Source organism: Falco cherrug, chromosome 4 (assembly GCF_023634085.1).
Source record: "Falco cherrug isolate bFalChe1 chromosome 4, bFalChe1.pri, whole genome shotgun sequence".
Lineage (NCBI taxonomy): Eukaryota > Metazoa > Chordata > Aves > Falconiformes > Falconidae > Falco > Falco cherrug.
In genome coordinates this window covers 108,343,607-108,361,333 of record NC_073700.1, presented here as the reverse complement: position 1 = coordinate 108,361,333, position 17,727 = coordinate 108,343,607, and the positions used below count along the sequence as shown (strand labels likewise).

General features: G+C 45.6%; 1 protein-coding gene across 5 annotated transcripts in view; it reads right to left on the bottom strand.

Annotated features, from left to right (window-relative positions):
• Positions 1-8,563: 8,563 nt before the first annotated feature.
• COLQ (collagen like tail subunit of asymmetric acetylcholinesterase) overlaps positions 8,564-17,727 on the bottom strand; it is a 44,432-nt gene continuing 35,268 nt past the window's right edge. For 3 of the 5 annotated variants that reach the window (XM_027814696.2, XM_027814698.2, XM_027814699.2), the window contains 4 exons: positions 16,656-16,775; positions 15,926-16,046; positions 15,151-15,244; positions 8,564-13,650 (listed from right to left, as the gene is read on the bottom strand). In XM_027814696.2, coding sequence (XP_027670497.1) covers positions 13,473-13,650; positions 15,151-15,244; positions 15,926-16,046; positions 16,656-16,775 — 513 coding nt within the window. In that variant the 3' untranslated portion in view covers positions 8,564-13,472. The remainder of the gene's footprint in view (positions 13,651-15,150; positions 15,245-15,925; positions 16,047-16,655; positions 16,776-17,727) is intronic. The other 2 variants (XM_027814697.2, XM_014285460.3) reach the window with 2 other exon arrangements.

Genomic DNA, 17,727 nt, shown 5'->3' with positions numbered 1-17,727 from the left:
CCTTCTCTCCTTCCTAAGGAGACGAGCAGGTTATCAGTTGTGATACCACAGCAGTTCCAGCTAAATAACAACAGTTGTGTCACTAATGCTTTTAGAGGCTCCCCCTAAGACACTGTCTCAGCTGTTCCGTGGGCATGTGGAAATAACTTGGCACGTGGGCGAGCCTGGGTGCCACTGGCACAAGCTGTCTTTGCAGCCATGGCACAGATTGTTTTGGTGGCTCCCCTGAAGCATCAGTTGTGCCACAACCAAGCGCTGGGCCAGGTTCCCTGTGTTCCCTGGCAGCTCCTCCAAAGCCGTGCTGTTGCATGCTGCCGTTAGACGGGGCTGCTGCTGGGTCAGAGCTCGGTCCTGTGCAGGGCTGGCACTGGTATCTGGACTGTGTATGCTGTAGCAGCCAGCCATAACTCTTCACACCAAAGCAAAGGGGATGTACGCAGAGGCAGACATTGCAAGCGTGACAGGGTATATCAAAACTTTGCTCACATGCAGCGTTACAATGAACAGTTTCCTTTTCTCATTTGAAGTCACAAGGTGCTGTTCTAGCAGAAAAATGAGGTTTCAGCTTTCCATCCAGGCATGCAATAAACAAATTGAACAAATGTCCATTTTCACTGGAGAAGCAGCCACTTGCAACTTGCTGCAGCCATGCAGGTAACTTCTTTCCATTGGCATTTTTGGACGGGAGGAGGAAGGATGCGATGGGGTCCATCATGCATTACAGTGTCCACAGACCTGCCCTGTAACTGTTACTACTTTGGCATAACAGACAAGCTAATGCCTTGAAGCCCAGCTTCCAAGTGTGATTTGCAATATTGATTCTGCCAGCCAGCACTGCAGTGTTCTGTTTTACAGCTGCAGCATGTCCACAAGCAAAGGAGAGGGGGACATGGTGGCTGTGACAAGGTCTGTGGCTGTGCAGAGGGCCTGTCTGCTGGCATGAGTTGTTCATCACCTCTGACAAATGCTCTGCTCTTCTAAACAGCTGAACACAGACCAGCGGCACCACACAGGTACGTTCTAACAGAAATCCCATGCACAAAAAAAAAAAATACCTCTTAGGCAAGCGTCTCCTCACTACAAATTCAAGTAGTTAAAAAAACAAACAAACCACAATGCAAATCTGTTGCCATTACAGGATCCCTCATGAACTGCAGAAAGAGTCCCAGCTAAAGCTGTGATGGAGTTTGTGGTGTTTGTTAGTAAAGGTCATGGGTGGTGATAGTGGCTGCTAAATTCCTGTTCCCACAGGAATCTAGATCCATGGTTCAAAATACAAAACTGTGTGCTGAACACGTAGGGCTCATAGGAACACACAGGTGCTGCTGTTAAAACAGGAGGCAAGATTCAGCAGTGACCAAAATATCCAGAAATATTTTTTTCTTAGGGTTCTCCTATATGGAAAAAAAGACTTATGTTTTCTAAATCTTAACAAGGAAAGGCAATGCAAGCTCACAGCACCAATGCTTTGACCAGTGCAACCAGGCAGAGTGAAACCTTTACTGGGTGGGTTTCTTTTTAACCTAGCTGGAAACCGTGCTATGCTGGGGGCGGCGTGGGGCTAGCATGCAGTTTTGCTGCCCTGTAGGAAATATAAAGTAATTGAAATGCAGAATACGGGACCATAACTCAGTGCTGCAGCCTGGACAGAGCACAGGTTTTGAACACCAGTTTAATGTGTTCATGCAAAGCTGTTCCCTGAATCAGAGCCACAAGGAGAAAAGTTTTCTTTTTCGTTTGGGGATTGGTATAGTTAATAAGTGTCAAGTGCAAATACTAGGACTGAGAAGGCGAAGCGCAGGAGATGCTATGGGATGCCAGATGCTTCCAGACATGGGTGCAACCAAGCTAAGTGGTCAGTCTGTTCATCTGGAAGATTTTATCCCTAGATGTTACCATGTACTTTTTCCTAATATTTCAATACATTGACCCAAATGTATTTCTTAACAGGTATTTATTCTTCTCCTCGTGTGTCCAACAGATTGTAGATTTCCTTCTTGTGTGTTATCATTAAAGCAGCACACCAGCCTGAGAAAGCTTCCAGCTTCCCTTCCCTGCGCTGCGAGGGCATGGTTCCTAGAGAAGCGGCAGTGACAGCAGTGCAGGCTCAACCCCTGACTTTGGGGAATCAGGGAAAAAGACTTTTCCCTTGCATTCCCATAACTTTCACTTTTTACTAGCCTCTATTACTTTGCTGGTGTTCCAGCTTGCAAGGTCTGGTAAAATTTTTCCAGGATCTTTCACTGTTTACCCACCTCTTTAGCAAGGCATCACCATTGGTGCAGGAGTTTCGCCTGCAGCGGGAATTGCTGAAATTGGTAATACTTGTGTCCTTCCAGAGCTGTCAATCAAGGAGTCACCGAGATGCTGCTTCCCAGTCAGGGCCCCCAGCGCATCCTGGTGGCAACCAGGGGCATTTGGCAGCTTTCTAAGCATGTACCTCACTGCTTTCAGCAGGATGCACTGATGTGTGGCCTATGCAAAGTCCTGCAGTGATGCCAAGGAGAGAACAGGTCACAGTTTTCTCAAAATCAGATGGATCTGAGACTTCAAAATGCGTTTACATCAATTTGTACCAGGGTTCCTGCTCCAGCTATGGCTTTCAGTCAAAATAATTTCCAATCAATTTAGCATCTGTTTCCAGCGTTGGTATCGCCAGCTCATCTGTAGTCTTCAGAGACCAGACGTGCCTCACATAGTTTCCTATAGGTCACAGTTTTCCACTTGCTTTCTTGCTCAGCAGCTGGTACCCAACCTCCTTCCTGCAACAAGGGGAAGCTGTGTGCCGGGCAACCTGTGCTGCGCTGCCCCCGCTCCCCTGCCCCGCTTTCTCCCTAACGTGACATCTGAGCCGCAGTCTCAGGTATTTGACACTTGCTGAGCCCACGTCCCACGCATCAAGCGGCAACCAGCTTTCCCCAAACCAACCAACCAAGCAGGGCACACCTGCGTGTGCAGCTGAGGTCTCTGAAACCTGGTGCCCCTCCGAGCACGCGGGCGGCTGGGAGAGCTTTCTTCCCAAAGCCATGGTGGGAGACCCTGGTCAAGGGCAAGAGGCTTGCTGTCCCACACAGCTTCGTTCTTCTGCCCCTGGCCCTTGTGTTGAGGCACCACTGGTCCTGCCTTGGCAGATGCACCAGTCAGGCAAGGGACCTTCTTGCAGGCACTTGTCTGTAAGGTGCTGTCCCCTTGTTGGGGATGTACCGAGTGTCCCAGTTGCACATTGGATCCTGCCAGGACATTTCACAGTATATCTTCTTCAATCCGGCTTACTATATTCCCCTTCCCTCCCAGTCTTTTAAGGATTTGTAGCCTCTCACCTTGGATTTACAGCACCCCACCAGCATATATAAATAGTCACTGCTGCTTTTATCCACCTCGCACTCCATCAGTCACCTTGAGCAGGCTGCTCTCCCTGGGTGGAAGCTTGGGAAAAACCCTAGGACTATTTCAAAGAGCTTAGGCATGCTTCTTGTCAGCCAGCCCAAAAGTTTCTATTAACTATTATTACTCTTATTAAAACAGAAGCAAAGACATAATCAGCCCCCCCCCCCCCCCCAAAAAAAAAACCAAAAACAAAAAACCAAAACACCCAAAAAAACCAGTCTTTGATCTTCAGGTACAGATGTGGTCACCAAGCAGAGCACCCCACCATGAAACATGGGCATGGGTGTTGCATGCAAGGAGGGCAACCTGAGCTACCTGGCATTGCCCGCACAGTGCTGCGTGGCGTGGCAGAAACCCCGCTGCCGAGACATTGCTGGCCACCTTTCAGGGGGCTTTGCATTTTGAGGGAGGCTTTGCCCCTCAGCTAGAGTCCTGCCATCCTCAGGGCTGCAAAACACGGGCAGTACAGGTAAAGGGTGCATGCCTTGCCCCTCACAAATGGCCTAATTAACAGATGCTCGACTTCTGAATGCAGGAGGAATAATCGCATTATTTCTATGTCATTATTTAGGGCTTGGTTCTTCCTTCCCTATATGCAGTACTCCGATATCAACTTATTTGCCCCAAGAGTCAGTCGCAGCAGTTCAGTCCTCCCTGCCACAAACCTATACAGGATATTATTGCTCATCAAATAACTGGATAGCATGGAGCAGAGAGCAAATATTTTACATCTTTAGATTAGCATAAAAGCTCCAGCTCAGACAGCTTAAGGGAGAGCCTGCTGACCCCAGGCAGCAACAGGTACAACTCTCCGGCTTTATTTAGAAGCTGTAATCCTGCAGCATTTCACAACAGATGTTGTCTTGCTCAGAAAGTCCTGGCACAGAACAAGCCTCCCTGCCCTTCACCGTGCCCACCAAGACCAGTGAGATTACCAGCTTTACCCCGCTGGTCCCACACTTCTGCTGTGGGGTTACAGCTGGGTTTGGCAACTAATCTCTGGTCAAATGGCAGTGAAATAGGAACACATCACTACAGCCCCCATATGGTTTATCTGAATGCACTGGAGCATCACAGCTTAGATCTGGCTGGTTACTGTACTTCATGACCAGCCTCCCTGTGGGTTTTGGCCCATAATATACACGTTTCAACAGAACACTTCTGGACAGTTCAGTTGTCTGAACTATTCTCCATTTCTTACCTCTAATCAGTCATCCTCCCTTTTAAGTCTCATAACAACTCAAAACCTAAGCAGTTCTCAATATTATCTCGCTCAGCACATCCCATCCTCTGAGCAGTAGTGCCAAGTGGGTAAGATGGAAATGTATAAACTACGTGTAAAATGATACCGCTATAAAGTGTCAGGGTTGGGTTACCAGTTTGCCCATCAAATAACCTCCAAGAGGAAGGCATAGGGAGCACCAACCATAACCTGCCCCAGATGCCTGCCTGGCTCAGCACAGCCTGCCCCAGCTCCTGCATTGTCACAGCACTTCACAACTAGCCAGCTGCAACAAGGCTTTTACCACCCCGTACCAGGTTAACGTCAATAAGTAGTTCCCACACCTTGCCCCAGCACAGCCACCAATCCCCCACAAGGTTTCGCAAGTTTGCCTACTGTCTATGCCGTTTCTTCATCCTTCTCAGGCCAGTTCACCCTGCTTCTTGCCTCTGCATCCAGATTCTTCCTTCTCCAGGCTCCTCTCTCAGCCAGCCTCCCCTCATCCAGGCCCCCTGCTTCTCCCATGGACCTCTCCTACATCCAGGGCACCCTCTGTCCTCCCTTTGCTTCTTCCAGGTTTCTCTTCATCAAGTGCTCCTCTTCCATACCCCTTCGAGCTTATTTAACTACTTAGCAGGAACCAGCCTCACCTGCACCTTATCCACATCAGCCAGCTCACCGCCCCTGAAGCCAGCCCACAGCTGTATATTATCAATGTTAATTAACCTGCCTTCATTCCTTTCTAATTCTTCGACACTGCGTTGTGGGTTTCATGGAGGAATGTGGCCAATGGAAATGGGAAAGGCAGGAAGCAATAGGAGCTCTTCTCTTCCAAACAAAATTGATCACTAAAAAGTTTTTGGGCCCCTGGGATGGGGCTGGGGAGCAGTATGGGGTCCCCAAGATACTCCTTCCTAGCTCCACCAAATCGGAGATGCTCTGATTAAGAGGGCAAAGGAAAGTCAGTTTTAGATGCCTGCGTTTTCCACGTCCTGAGACACCTCTCAGTAATGGTTCAGCAGGAAATGCTGTTAGGTGCCTCTTCCTCCTGGGAGGGTGACAGTGAATAACTGTCATCCCCCCTGCTCACACCATGCAGGGGATGCTGAGGACCCTGACAGGTCTCTGTCTCCTCTCCAAGGTGAATCCTGAAAGTTTCCTCCCATGCCTGGCACAAGGGTCAAACACATACACCTTGCAACAGGCTTAAATTTAACCCCGATGTCCGTTTGTACACTTCTTAAAAAGTGATGCTTTAGACTGGCTGAGAGAGGGTCATCAGTTGCCGAGTTTCTAAATATACTAAACGCGCTGCTGTGTGAGGAGGTTAATGTTACCTCCTCTTCCTCTCGGCTGGTTTATTGTGCTGTTACCTCAGATTCCAGCTCTGTCAAGGCTCTGCCTTCATCTTATCACACACCAGCTGGGCTGGCTCCCAACTGCGCCTGCAAAACAGCTCGGGGAGTGCTGTGCCCTTCCCTGTGTCCTGCAGGAGGTGCCACCAGCAGCATTGGCCCTGGGGACAGCCTGGCAGGTGGCTTTTCCTGAAGACCATGAAATACTTCCATGCAACGTGTGGCACAAGGCCGGTTCCTGCCCCGAGCATGATGGCAAGAGGCTCTGGCTCCTGCGGTGCTTGGCTTTGTGATGGGAGGTGCTGATGGGTTCAGCTCCACGGTTCTCCTTCCCCCTCCTTTCCCAAAGAAAATGCTGAGCATTTTCCCTGTGCAGGGGAGGCTACTTGGCCAGTAGTGGGTGGGAAGGCTGCAGCAAAATAGGCTGTTTAAACGCTGTTCTCTCTCACTCGAGAAGATTGTGCATCCAAACTGGACCCTCCGTCAGATGTACAGGAAACTGTCAGAATGAATTAAAAGCCCTGAAAGGCCAGGGCTGTAACTCAGTGCTTTATAAGCACCAAGATTTTGTGGGGGGCAGAGGGAGGGAAGTAGCCACTAATGTAATTTCAGGCAGGAGTACACACTAATATAATTTGGCTTGGCTACCCTTTCAAACGCAGCCTTTCCTCGGCTGGGCTGGCTCGGGGCCATCCTCCTAAATGCCCCAGTAATTACCGATGCAATAAAAACATGTGTCCAGGCTTTGCTCCTGCCTCTTTAGACCTGGAGTGACACCAGCCTTCAGCACAGAGGGCTCCAGTTTGCAGCAAAGAGCACATTGCCAGGCATGTAACCGAATCCATTAACACAGTGGGGTTTTTTCACTGACCATGTTCAGAAAAGACACGAAATAGCTCATTTGCTTAGGTTTTGTTCCTTTTCCCTCTTTGATTAAGGTTTGGCGGTGCTCAGACGGTCTGCAAGTTGCACTGTGCCTTAACGGATCAATAAACATCAGCTACTCCGAACCAAATTCCTGATCCCAATTTTACATTCGCTAGTCGCCTGCTTTACTTTGTCTTTCTGCCAGCACCCTACATTGCCTGTAGCAGAGTTCAATAGCCCACTACTCAGCTTCCCATGGAAAGAATGGTTTCCAGGGAAGGGATGCTTGCTTTGCCATATCCATCTCCTTAGGCAAAAGCTATCAGAGGCGGAACTTGAAAGTATCACAAAGTGCTCTCTGTTGCCTCACCCTTCATAATGTAAAACATGGTTTTCCCAACTCTTTAAAGATCTTGCAGCATTGCCTTGCCTGCATGATACACTTGAGTATCATCAAAGAATCACAGCGCAGCACTGCTTTACTCCTCTTGGGTTTATTTTGGTTAATACCTGCCCTGATTTTATGTGGCAGCAGAGTGCCAAAGCTATTGAATTGTCCCCCAAAGCAGCTAACTGGGGACTTACTACTGATATTACTTGTAAACAGCTGGTGCTCAGGGACAGTGCCCGTTCTGGGGGACTCCCAGTTTAAGGATAACCACCAATCCCCTTATCCAAATCAGTGGGACTGAAATGGAAATTGCACCGCATGATTTTTCAAGACATTGAGGTCGGCTTTGCGAAGAAGCCATCCTTTAAGAAGGTAAGAACCGTGGCCAAGGAGCTTTGCTGTGCTGTTTGCGGGGCTGCGGCATGCAGGGGTTAGAAAAGGGATGGCATGAGAGGCTGAAAAAGAAGCCGACGAAAACCAGTGCCTGCAGAGCAGCGAGGCCATTGCAGGGTTTTGAAGGGACTACAAAGGATATGAATTTTGGTACTGTTAAAGGAAACCGTAAGAACAAAGAAAGGAGATGAGCTGCATGGCCTGATCTATGGGCAAGGGGACAGGGTTGGCAGCTACAATCTGAATGATTTGAAGTTGAGGGAGACGTGACGTAGGCATTTGGGAAGCCAGAGAGGTGAGTGTCACAGAAAGGACAGGCAGAAAATCTACCGCCCTTTGGCTCAGTCGTTCTCCCGCTGTCAATACAGTTCCATTTCCCCTGGGGTGAGACAGCACTGCCCCTCTCTGGGATGCCCCATTGTATGCAAAGACAGCCTTGCTGGCTGCTAGGGCAATGCAGGAGCCTCTTCCCCGAGCCTGGGTGTGCCAGCATCGCCATTCCCTCATCCATCAGCACCCAACACCCATCGCTTTCTGGTTTGCAGCCATCGGCTCAGTCTCCGTTAGCCATTACAAACCCGCCAGTACATTATGAGGTAGCAGGAGGAGATAATCCCCTGAACCGCAGACCAAAGCCTGATTGAAAGTAGTCCATGTGACACTGATCACAACCAGAAATCGATGGATGTGGAGCAGTTGTGCACCCAGCATGTTGCACAGGTCAGTCTGGGGCCGAGGCAGCAGCAAGGCCAGCGCAGGGGTGCGCAGTCGCAGTCCCGGGCCGTGCACGCCGGGTCCAGCGGCAGGCAGGGAGGGGGCAACAGGCATGGGAGGGGAGGCACTGGGGGTTTTTTCCATCCCCAGCATCTTAAGCTAGATAATTACATTTAAAAACTGTGGTGGTTAAACCCAAAATGAAAGAAATGAAAGTAAGGACATGGCGGAAGTAAGGTAGCATGATTTATTGACATGAGCTGCTAATACATGCAGTAGGTAACTACATATATTTAGTTATATATTATATATTAAGTGCAAGCTGGATTTTTAGTACACAGTTAAATCAGTGCATAGCGTAAGATCATACTGGTTTTGTATTTGTCTAGAGTTAACATACTAATCATTAGAAAACTCTCCCACAAGCATTTGCTGCTAAAAAAGGCCAAGGAACTGAAGTACCCCAATTAATTTTTGAACCAGTCTTGGCACAATGTGGTAAGAAACTCAGAGGAGGGAAGATAATTCACAGCAGACCAGGCACCATCCAGCTGAAGAATCCCCACTTAATGATAAAGCAGGTATGTCAGAAATAAAGAGGAAGGACTTCTTTTGCAGCCTTTAAATCATATATACTTAACACCTTCCCAGATGCCTTTCTCATGCTTTATCATCTCAGGGGAACGAGACGGTAACGGTAGTGAGAAACTTGTTTCATGTCATGGTCATTTCTTTTCCCCCTTATATCTTACGTTGCTTGCTTTCTGTTAAGATGCTGAATTGTTTGTGCTGTATTAATAAAGGCCATTTAGAATCCATGCTTTGTGAATGTTTGCTCAACAGACTGATACGCCCCTTCCTGAACATGCGCAGCACAGCGTGATTTTACCTATGTGATCACATCTCCTGTTTACGTTTCCTACACTCTGCGCTTATCTTTGCAACATCCGTGTCCTTTGGAAGCAGGAGCTTTTAAAAATGATGTGACTTAAAAGTGAAGGTGAAGGGCCACTGGGATTATCAAATTTGTCAAAGACTCCAGCCTTTTAGGGAGTAGAGATTAACTCCTTGGAGAACGTGAGGGGTTCAGATAAAGTGTCTCCAAGCCCAGGATGGTAACACCTGGCAGATGTTGCCAGAGGTTCAGCTGGAAGGTTGGCCAGGATGACATTCAGCTGGGAGAATGGCCGTCCTCGAGAGCCTCCTGAAGGGATACGTGCTCCCATACGGTGTGAGGCTGCCAGAACCTGCCACTTGCACAAACACAGGGAAGTAAAAGGCAGCTGTGCTAGTGCGCAGATTTCCAGAGCTTATGGCAACTTCCTTGCCCAAGTAGTTCCTTGACCTTTTATTAAGACCTCTGTGTAAAGAAAACAAAGCAACACAATGCAAAACTTTGAACTATGGAACTGGGCTACAAATACTGGTGGCTTGGCCTCATAGCAACATAAATAGACCAGGTAAGTGATAGCCACAGAGTTCACTAGTTTGTTTGGGGTTCGATTTTTTTTTTTTTAATTGGTGATTTACAGTATCACTTTGGACATGCAGAGTTAAAGTCTTCTACACAGGTTGCAAAAGTTGTATGCATTTCTTGATTGCTTTAATATGTTATCATTATAATGCAACATCCACCTTTATTTACCCTTTACAGAAGTACCAGTGTAAGTGCAGCTGTTGCAGTGCTGTCACTGGTACTGATAACTCACGCATTTTAAACAGTTATGTACAGCATTTATCATGAAGCAGGAAAGAGTGGCGTGTATGAAAACAACACCTTGACTTGAGTCTTTTAGTCCTTAATTCTGCACATCCTTTGTTTCATATTCTTCTGTTAGACTTTTTCATATAACACTTAATATGCTTCCCATGTGATATTTGCTCTTTAATGCCTGCTAATAAATAAGTATATAATTACCCTGATTCCTATCAGAGCTAATATAGTTGAACAAACTTCGTGAAAAACAAAAATACATGTATGTTACACAGCATGAATGAACATCTATAAACACCCTACTCTAAGATCTGATTTACAGCAATACAAAAGTGAGAACGTACCCCAGAGACGATGGCAGGAACCGTGAAAGGGAGAGAGGACAGGGTATAACTGGTAATTGAATGATGATGGTTGGGTGGACAAGGGGATGAAAACGAAAAAACCTTCCAGTGTAGAAACCAGAGTGAAGGCAAAGTGTCACGCTGTGGATTCAGGCAGGGAACCAACGCTGTCCCAACCCCTTCGGGGTCATGCAGAGCCCCGCCAGCTCAGCACAGAGGTGAAAAATACGGAAATACATTCCTTCTTTATCTTCTCTCCTTGTCTGATTTTCTCCTGGGAGAGAGCTCCTTGGCTGTTTCACAGCTTATTTGTCCAGTTTGGCCTTTGTGGTCTGCAGTTTCAGCCTTCGTGTGACTGCTTGTATTTCCATGCATGCACACAGACACACAGACCGCCAAACGTCTTAGCCTGAAGGTGACGTTAACCAGCTTTTTTGGCTGATTTGCTGATCCTGAAAGCACTTACTGAAGGGCCTCTGCTCCTTCAACCCAGGCAGGTGTATAGTTGACATTAATGTCGCTGAAGTCATCACTCACGTGGATACAACGCTTGCAAAGTTCACATTATCATAAAAGAAAAAGTCTCTATAAACACCGCATCCAAGATATGCTTCGTGTTTATGCTGAGAAGGTTTAAAGACAAAAACCCTGAAGAGCTTACATGTAGGTTTAACAGAGCTAAGTCGAGGTAATCGTTACACAATATTCCTGGTTAGTGAAACTCAGTTTCCAGTAGCTGAACGCTGCGTTTGTGATGGAGAGCATGTTGCTGTCTGCAGCCACATGAAAGTCTTACTGGCAAACACTGTTCGACATTTCTCTCTTAAGACAGGATGCAGTGGTCCTATTCTTTCCCAATCATCTGACTTAATTTAAAAAAAAAAAACAAAAACAAAAAAAACCCCAGCAACAAAAAGCAAAACCCCAACATGTCAAAATGGCCATCAGCAGCATGATGTCTCTTGGTTTTCACACAGAGGTGGGTGGGGTTTTATTTTTGTCCCAGTCCTTCTTGGATAGATGACAGTGTAGCACCTAGCACCCCGCTACATGTGGGATGCTACCCACCTCCGCTCCTCTCATGTGAAGTATCGACACTGTGTAGAGTCAATGTAGCAGTAAGAAGTGCATCGCAATTTTCCGTAAGACCTAAAATAAAAGAGAATATCTCCGTTTCAAAGTATGCTATAGTTCACATCATATAGTTCCCGGATGTAACTTTCTGTAGGAGTGAAGAACATCAGAAAATGCCATGTGCAGCCACATATGGGAACCAAAATAAGAGGGTAATTTCCATCAGTGGTCTACTGTGCTCCCCCTTGTCAGCAACAAAAAAAAAAACTCCAGAAGGAACTATGAGGGAGGACATAATTCCTAGTAAAGTCAATTAAAAAAAATAAAATCCCCGTTGACACTGGGACTTGAGCGCTGTGCAGGGATGGGTGCAGGAGGCCTTGGCTCTCCCACGGGAACTGTGTAACGGACCACCTGAGGCTCTGAGCTAAGTCTTTTTCCAGTTACTTCCAGTAGCTCCAGCAGACATGACTGTGCCTGACCTTTTACTTACTTTTCATGTACTTGAGATAATGATTGTGACACATGCCCACCTTTGAAATAAAAAAAAGTAAATCCTTGCAAAATAAGGAAAACCAGTGATTTTTGTCTTCCTACTGACTTAAACTGAGCTGCAGTGATTCTACCTACTGAAGACCAGACCAGACATGTTAATAAAATAAGCATTTTAATAGAGTTTTTATGGCTAGCATATGTCTAAGTGAATAACCCATCCATCAGATAATCCACAAGCTGTGGATTAAGCACCCATTAAGCAGATTCTTAAAACTATGTTCTTGGATAACCTGTATTTTCAGAAAAGCATCACAAATTCTGAAGTGAAGGTGTGTGAAATATGAAGAAGGATTTTGGGGCTGGAAAGAGTAGAAAAAGCAAAAATCTTAGAGCTGAGCTCTTGGAGGAACGGGTGCTTTGCAATGAAACTCGTGTGGGAGTGCCATGTTCACAGACTTACCCATTTTACTCGTGATTCACAGGTTTTTCTTTAGCAGATAATTTGCAGACTGCACACACAAAAATAAAGGATCTCAGTTGCTCTTCACAACTTGGTTATACATGGGAAGTGAAATTTATAAAAATTTCTCAAGTTAATTTCTCAAGCTTTTGTGGTGCTATTTTTGGCACCAAACTTCAGACTCTTAGAAGGGAATAAATACTTTTCACAGTAGAAACCAGCACCACACTGTCTGAAGATGAGATCTCTGTAAAACGTTTCAGGTTGTCAGGTTTGCTGGTCTCATTTTAGTAATCTCTTACACCAGGAGTGCTCCAACAATTGCAGGGGAAGGATTAGCACAGCATTTGACTTACAAAGACATCCTGTGGTTTCTTATTCCTGTCAATTAGCACATTATTCTTCCATGAATGATGAGGGCTCTGCGCATAATTTCATTTGCAAATTAAATGTTTCCTGTTAGCTAGTAACAATACCTGACAGTTAAATAGAGGTACTGCTGCTGGAGGCAAAGTGCTGACCAGAGGAAGCTGCTTAAACAAAGGCAGAGAAGGCAAGTCAACAATAAGCAGATGTTTTAAATGAAGGACATTGCTAAGGAAGTGCCTGGCTTTGCATCTGCTGTTGAATGAATTTCCTGGTCTTTGGAAAGGCTGATAGACACCCGATTGATGCAGAAACAAAGATACCCCTAGAGCACCTATTAATGGTAAGGGCAACAGGAGGCTGGCTGGAGGTTGGGGTCTGGGGTCTTTTTTCCTTCAGTGTGATCATTTCCTTCTCATGGTCTTTCCTACTCTTGGTATATCACAGGTGAACATCAATGCAATGATAATGTCACCGAATGAGGAACTCTTTCCATGCGATGGGCAAATGTATGCCTGTGTGACCTTCACTCATTTTGTACAGTAAAAGGCACGTGCTGATTATTGGGAGATGAAATTTAGCCCTTTTCAAGCCAACAATATGCAGAAATAAGCTGATAGACTTTTTCTCCCCCCACTACCTGCAGTGGTCCCAGTGGAACAAGGCTTATTTGGGTAATACTATTCGGTTTTAAAGCTGGCAAAGAGAAAAAAAGAAAACAAAGCAAAACAAAACTGAACCAAATTGAAGATAGCTCATACATACCCAGGGAGATACGTTTTGCATGTCAAATATCCAAAATCTTTCCCATCGCAGTCTTCCACCCCTTCCTGTCTGTAGCCATCTCCGCAGTAAGCACGGCGGCATCCTAGCGAAAAACATAGAAAGAAAAACTTTCAAGGCACTTCATATGTAGAAGAGGCAGGTGAGGTAAGTGGAACTAGATTTTTAAGGATAAAGTATAAAACAAAGCATTTTGGGGAGGGCATCCTGTAAGGATATTCACTACAAAGAATGCTTTCTTCAGCCTGATTTCAATGACCAAGGGAAAGAATGGATAACTACAAAAAATAAGAAAGTACTACAGAAACACTAATTACAACAGCATTTATTCTAATAATTACTATTACCATAGAAAATTACTATCAACACAAATTACAGGGAGCGTAAAATACAGTTAACATAAATGATTTCGGAGGTCACAATTTCAAAACAACACTCCGAGGTTGTTAAGTGGTTTGAAAATACCAGCCTAGATTTTTACCCAGTATTGCACGGTATCTATGCGTGTCTACTGCAAGTGAGTACCCACATATGAACAGAATTATGCAGACCTAGTGCCTGTCTATCAAATAAAAAAGTATGTAATGATTGCCAAAAAGGTGGTTTTCCCACTGCTGACTCCTACTGACTTGAGCATGCGTGGGCCTTGTGACATTTTTTCATGGTGACTGACATGTAGGCTGCTGTCATTTGCGGGGTTTTTTTTTGCTATTTTAGCAACAGGACTTTGCTTTTGATGTCTTCGACTTTTTGACTATGACTTTATAACTTGAACAAATTCATTTAGCTAAGATCCCTTTGACATCTTCTCAGAGATAGTGTTAAGCAATGGATTGAAAGGACTTTCAACAACAGGGAGTTTATAAGAGTTAAAGTGGGTTATTTACTAAAAAAAATGGTTAATTAATTGCACCAAGGATCTATTTGTTACAAATTGATGCTTCTAAGAACAACAAGCCTATTTCATAATTAAATTGCCTTAACATTAGGTTAGCTTTTTTCTTTTGGTTCAGTCAGAAGAGTGGAAGGATGATGATTTGCTCATTTCCAAGTAACTCGATGATAACTCTTTGGATCAGGTCACTGTCAGAAGTCTATGTATTGCAAGGCCTTGATTGACCTGAGGCTTTGCCCAGTGGGTAGCAGAAAGTAACACAGTGTGCCTCCAGACACACTATCTACAATTTTGCAGGCACTAGAACTAAGGAACACTATTTTGCTGCATGCTTGTTCCCCACAGTTGATTGCAAATTCTAATTGAATCATTTTCTCATTCTTGGAGCCTGGAGAGCTCGTGCTCTCTCACTGGATGACTCTGCAGTCAGGCGGACTTGGAGGGGCATTTACTTCTGCGTGTCCCTATACCTGTTGCTGCAGCTGAACTGCCTTTGAAATCTCTTTCCTGTTGTCATTGAGACGTCGGTTGGGATTCCCAAGTTATAAGGGAAAGGGTGGTGATGGAAAAATGGGTGGCCAAACTCACATAGAGCATGGCTGCATACACCTCGTTTTCAAAGTGAGGCTAAAAAAGGAGGGCTGTGTTGATAAAAAAGAAAAAGCTGCATCTTTCAGTGTTGGCTGATACCTGTTCTGAAACGTGAAGAAGCATCCCTTTGCTAGAACCAACCGAGTACCAAACCTGCTGTGTGTCAGCTGTAGATGGTGCCACGTGCTGCGCGCTGGGGAAGGAATCAAGTGGTAAAAGTAACTGAAAAGTAGAAGTGAAGGTTGCCACAGCTGCTTGTATGCTTATATGCTCTTTGCTACCCATAACCAGCAAAATGAAAGGAACCCTGACTAGACGGGAACCACATGTTGTATAAACGTAAATAGTGAAGGTAGTCGGCTGACACCTTCCTTACGCTAGTGAGCAACAAAATCCAAAGCAGTTTTACTGGAGCCAGGATCTGGCTTACTATTAGAAACAGCCAGCTTCAGCATCTGTCCCAAGGGGTTTTGTGGTGCACGGCAAAGGCACGCTGCGTCTTTTGGCGAGAAAGCCGGCAGCCCCCGGGGAAGGTGTGTATGTCAACCAGCTGCTGGACTTGGCCCCTGAAATGCAGTGGTTCTGCTCTGGCTGCAGACACTTCTGCTCAGCGAGGCACACAGTCCTCAGCGAGGACGCGTGGGAAGCACTCGGTGACACATCGGTCTTGTGCAGGCGTGTGGCATCCACGTGCACGAAGGGCCTCAGCTTTCGCACCGCGACCATTGTGTCTCCCTCCCCCTGTGCCCGCACTCAATCCGCAAACCACGCAAGCTCCTCCGTGGAACACTTGTGTCAGTCAGACAGCAGCGTGGAAACAAGTGATGCCCCTTCCCTGGTGGAAAGGGGCTGCTCCTGCCACACTGCAACTTACTTATACAGCCATCAGTCACAACCGCATTGCCATCGTCACACTCTTCCCCGTCCTGTACGATCCCGTCTCCACAGGTACTGCCACCCTCAAAGCGGTAATCCACGGGATAGAAAGGGGTGAGCTGGCCAAACAAAGACACAGCGGTTACCGAACCGGACCAGGAGCGGCCTGGCTAGCAAACGGAGGGGGTGAAAGGCTGCAGGAGGCAGATCCTCAACCGAGTTTTCATATCCCACCATTTGGTGGTTCATGGGATTTATACAGGATCTGACCCAAAGTCCAGTGGACACAGGAAGGATCCTGCCGCTGATTTCAGCAGGACTCAGGTGAGCTCCTTGAAGCATTAACGAAACACACGGTTTCGGTTTGCAGGGTTTGTGTTTTTCCACAACTTTGCACTCTGGTGAGTTTTGCCTCATTTTGTACTAAATAAAAAATGCTCTTTACTGTCGTAATTCCCTGGACTCAGCCCCAGTTTGTTCACCAGGGGAGCCTGGTTCACAGGGAGGTTAGCAAAACATGCACCACTGATGAGTTAATGCCTCAGTAATTAAGACCCCTGTGAACAACAATCACAGAATTAGGTACAGTTGTGGCAGTGCTCAAAATTAAGCTTTTTCTCCATTTGTTTCATTGATTCTGTATGATGCCTTGAGTACAGAAGTATGTTCAGTGTTTAGAAATGAAACATACACTCACGAGTTTTCTGAGACCACAGTCACATTTTCACCTGGATTGGGAGCCATCCAAAGGTATCCTTGAAATACAAAGATCTCTGATCTCTTCTAAAAGCTAAGGCATTTTCAGTGTTTAACCGGTCCAATTCTTCTTGATTATTCACCACAAAAATCTGGGGCACAGAAAAAGAGGTGATCGGTAACCCTCTTAAGAAGTATTTTGGATTGTCACAGAATCTAGTTTTGCCAACCAACATACCAAATAGGTAAATAATTACACAGAAAAATGGTTTGGCGTTTGTTTTTTTTTTTTTTGGAAACAGAATAGTGTGAGAACTTACACCTATGGACTGCCAGACCATAAGTGGCTCCTTAGTGATGGGTAAGAACAGACACCAATTTCCAAAGGAGAATGGTCCTTCCTGAGCACCTAGCTATGGCTCCAATGGCCCCTATTTCAGAAAGCACATCCATGGGTAACGAAAATGCAAATACTTGTGTGAAATCATTGCTAAACTGTCAGATAAATGGTTAGATGCTGGAACAATTGCAAAATTCATAGGGGTGTAAGAGCTTTTTGTTGGTTTGCCTATCATTTTTTAGGCATGCTCGTGGCTACAAAATAAGTAATGCCTTGCTCAATGCAACCTTCACTTACCTTTTACTTCTTTGTACTTTGTTTAGATTTAATAGGCATTGAAATGCATGTTTCTTTACGTGCCTATACTTTGGTCTAAAGCCAAGTCTTCAATTAAACAGAAAAAAATCAGTTCAAATTGGAAAAATTAGTGCAAGCTGCTCTCTTACCCATCTTTTTTAACGTCTCAGTCACTGAAATTGGCTGTAAGGGGCATTTGGAAAGAGTATCTTCATTCAGCAACTTAATCAAATTAATTTATAGCAAGATTCAAACCATTTTTAAATTAAGAAAAAGCAAATGGAGGGCTTCTGAGCAAAATGGATTTAGGGCTGAGCCTGATTCCCACCAGCAGAAACAGAATTGGCTCTTTTTAAAACAAAGTACGCTGAAATTTTTACATGGCAGAATATTACCCTAGTCCTTGATAAAGGCCAATGTCATTAAAGAAGCATTGAATAAAAATGCCTTCAGCTTGAATGAAAAAA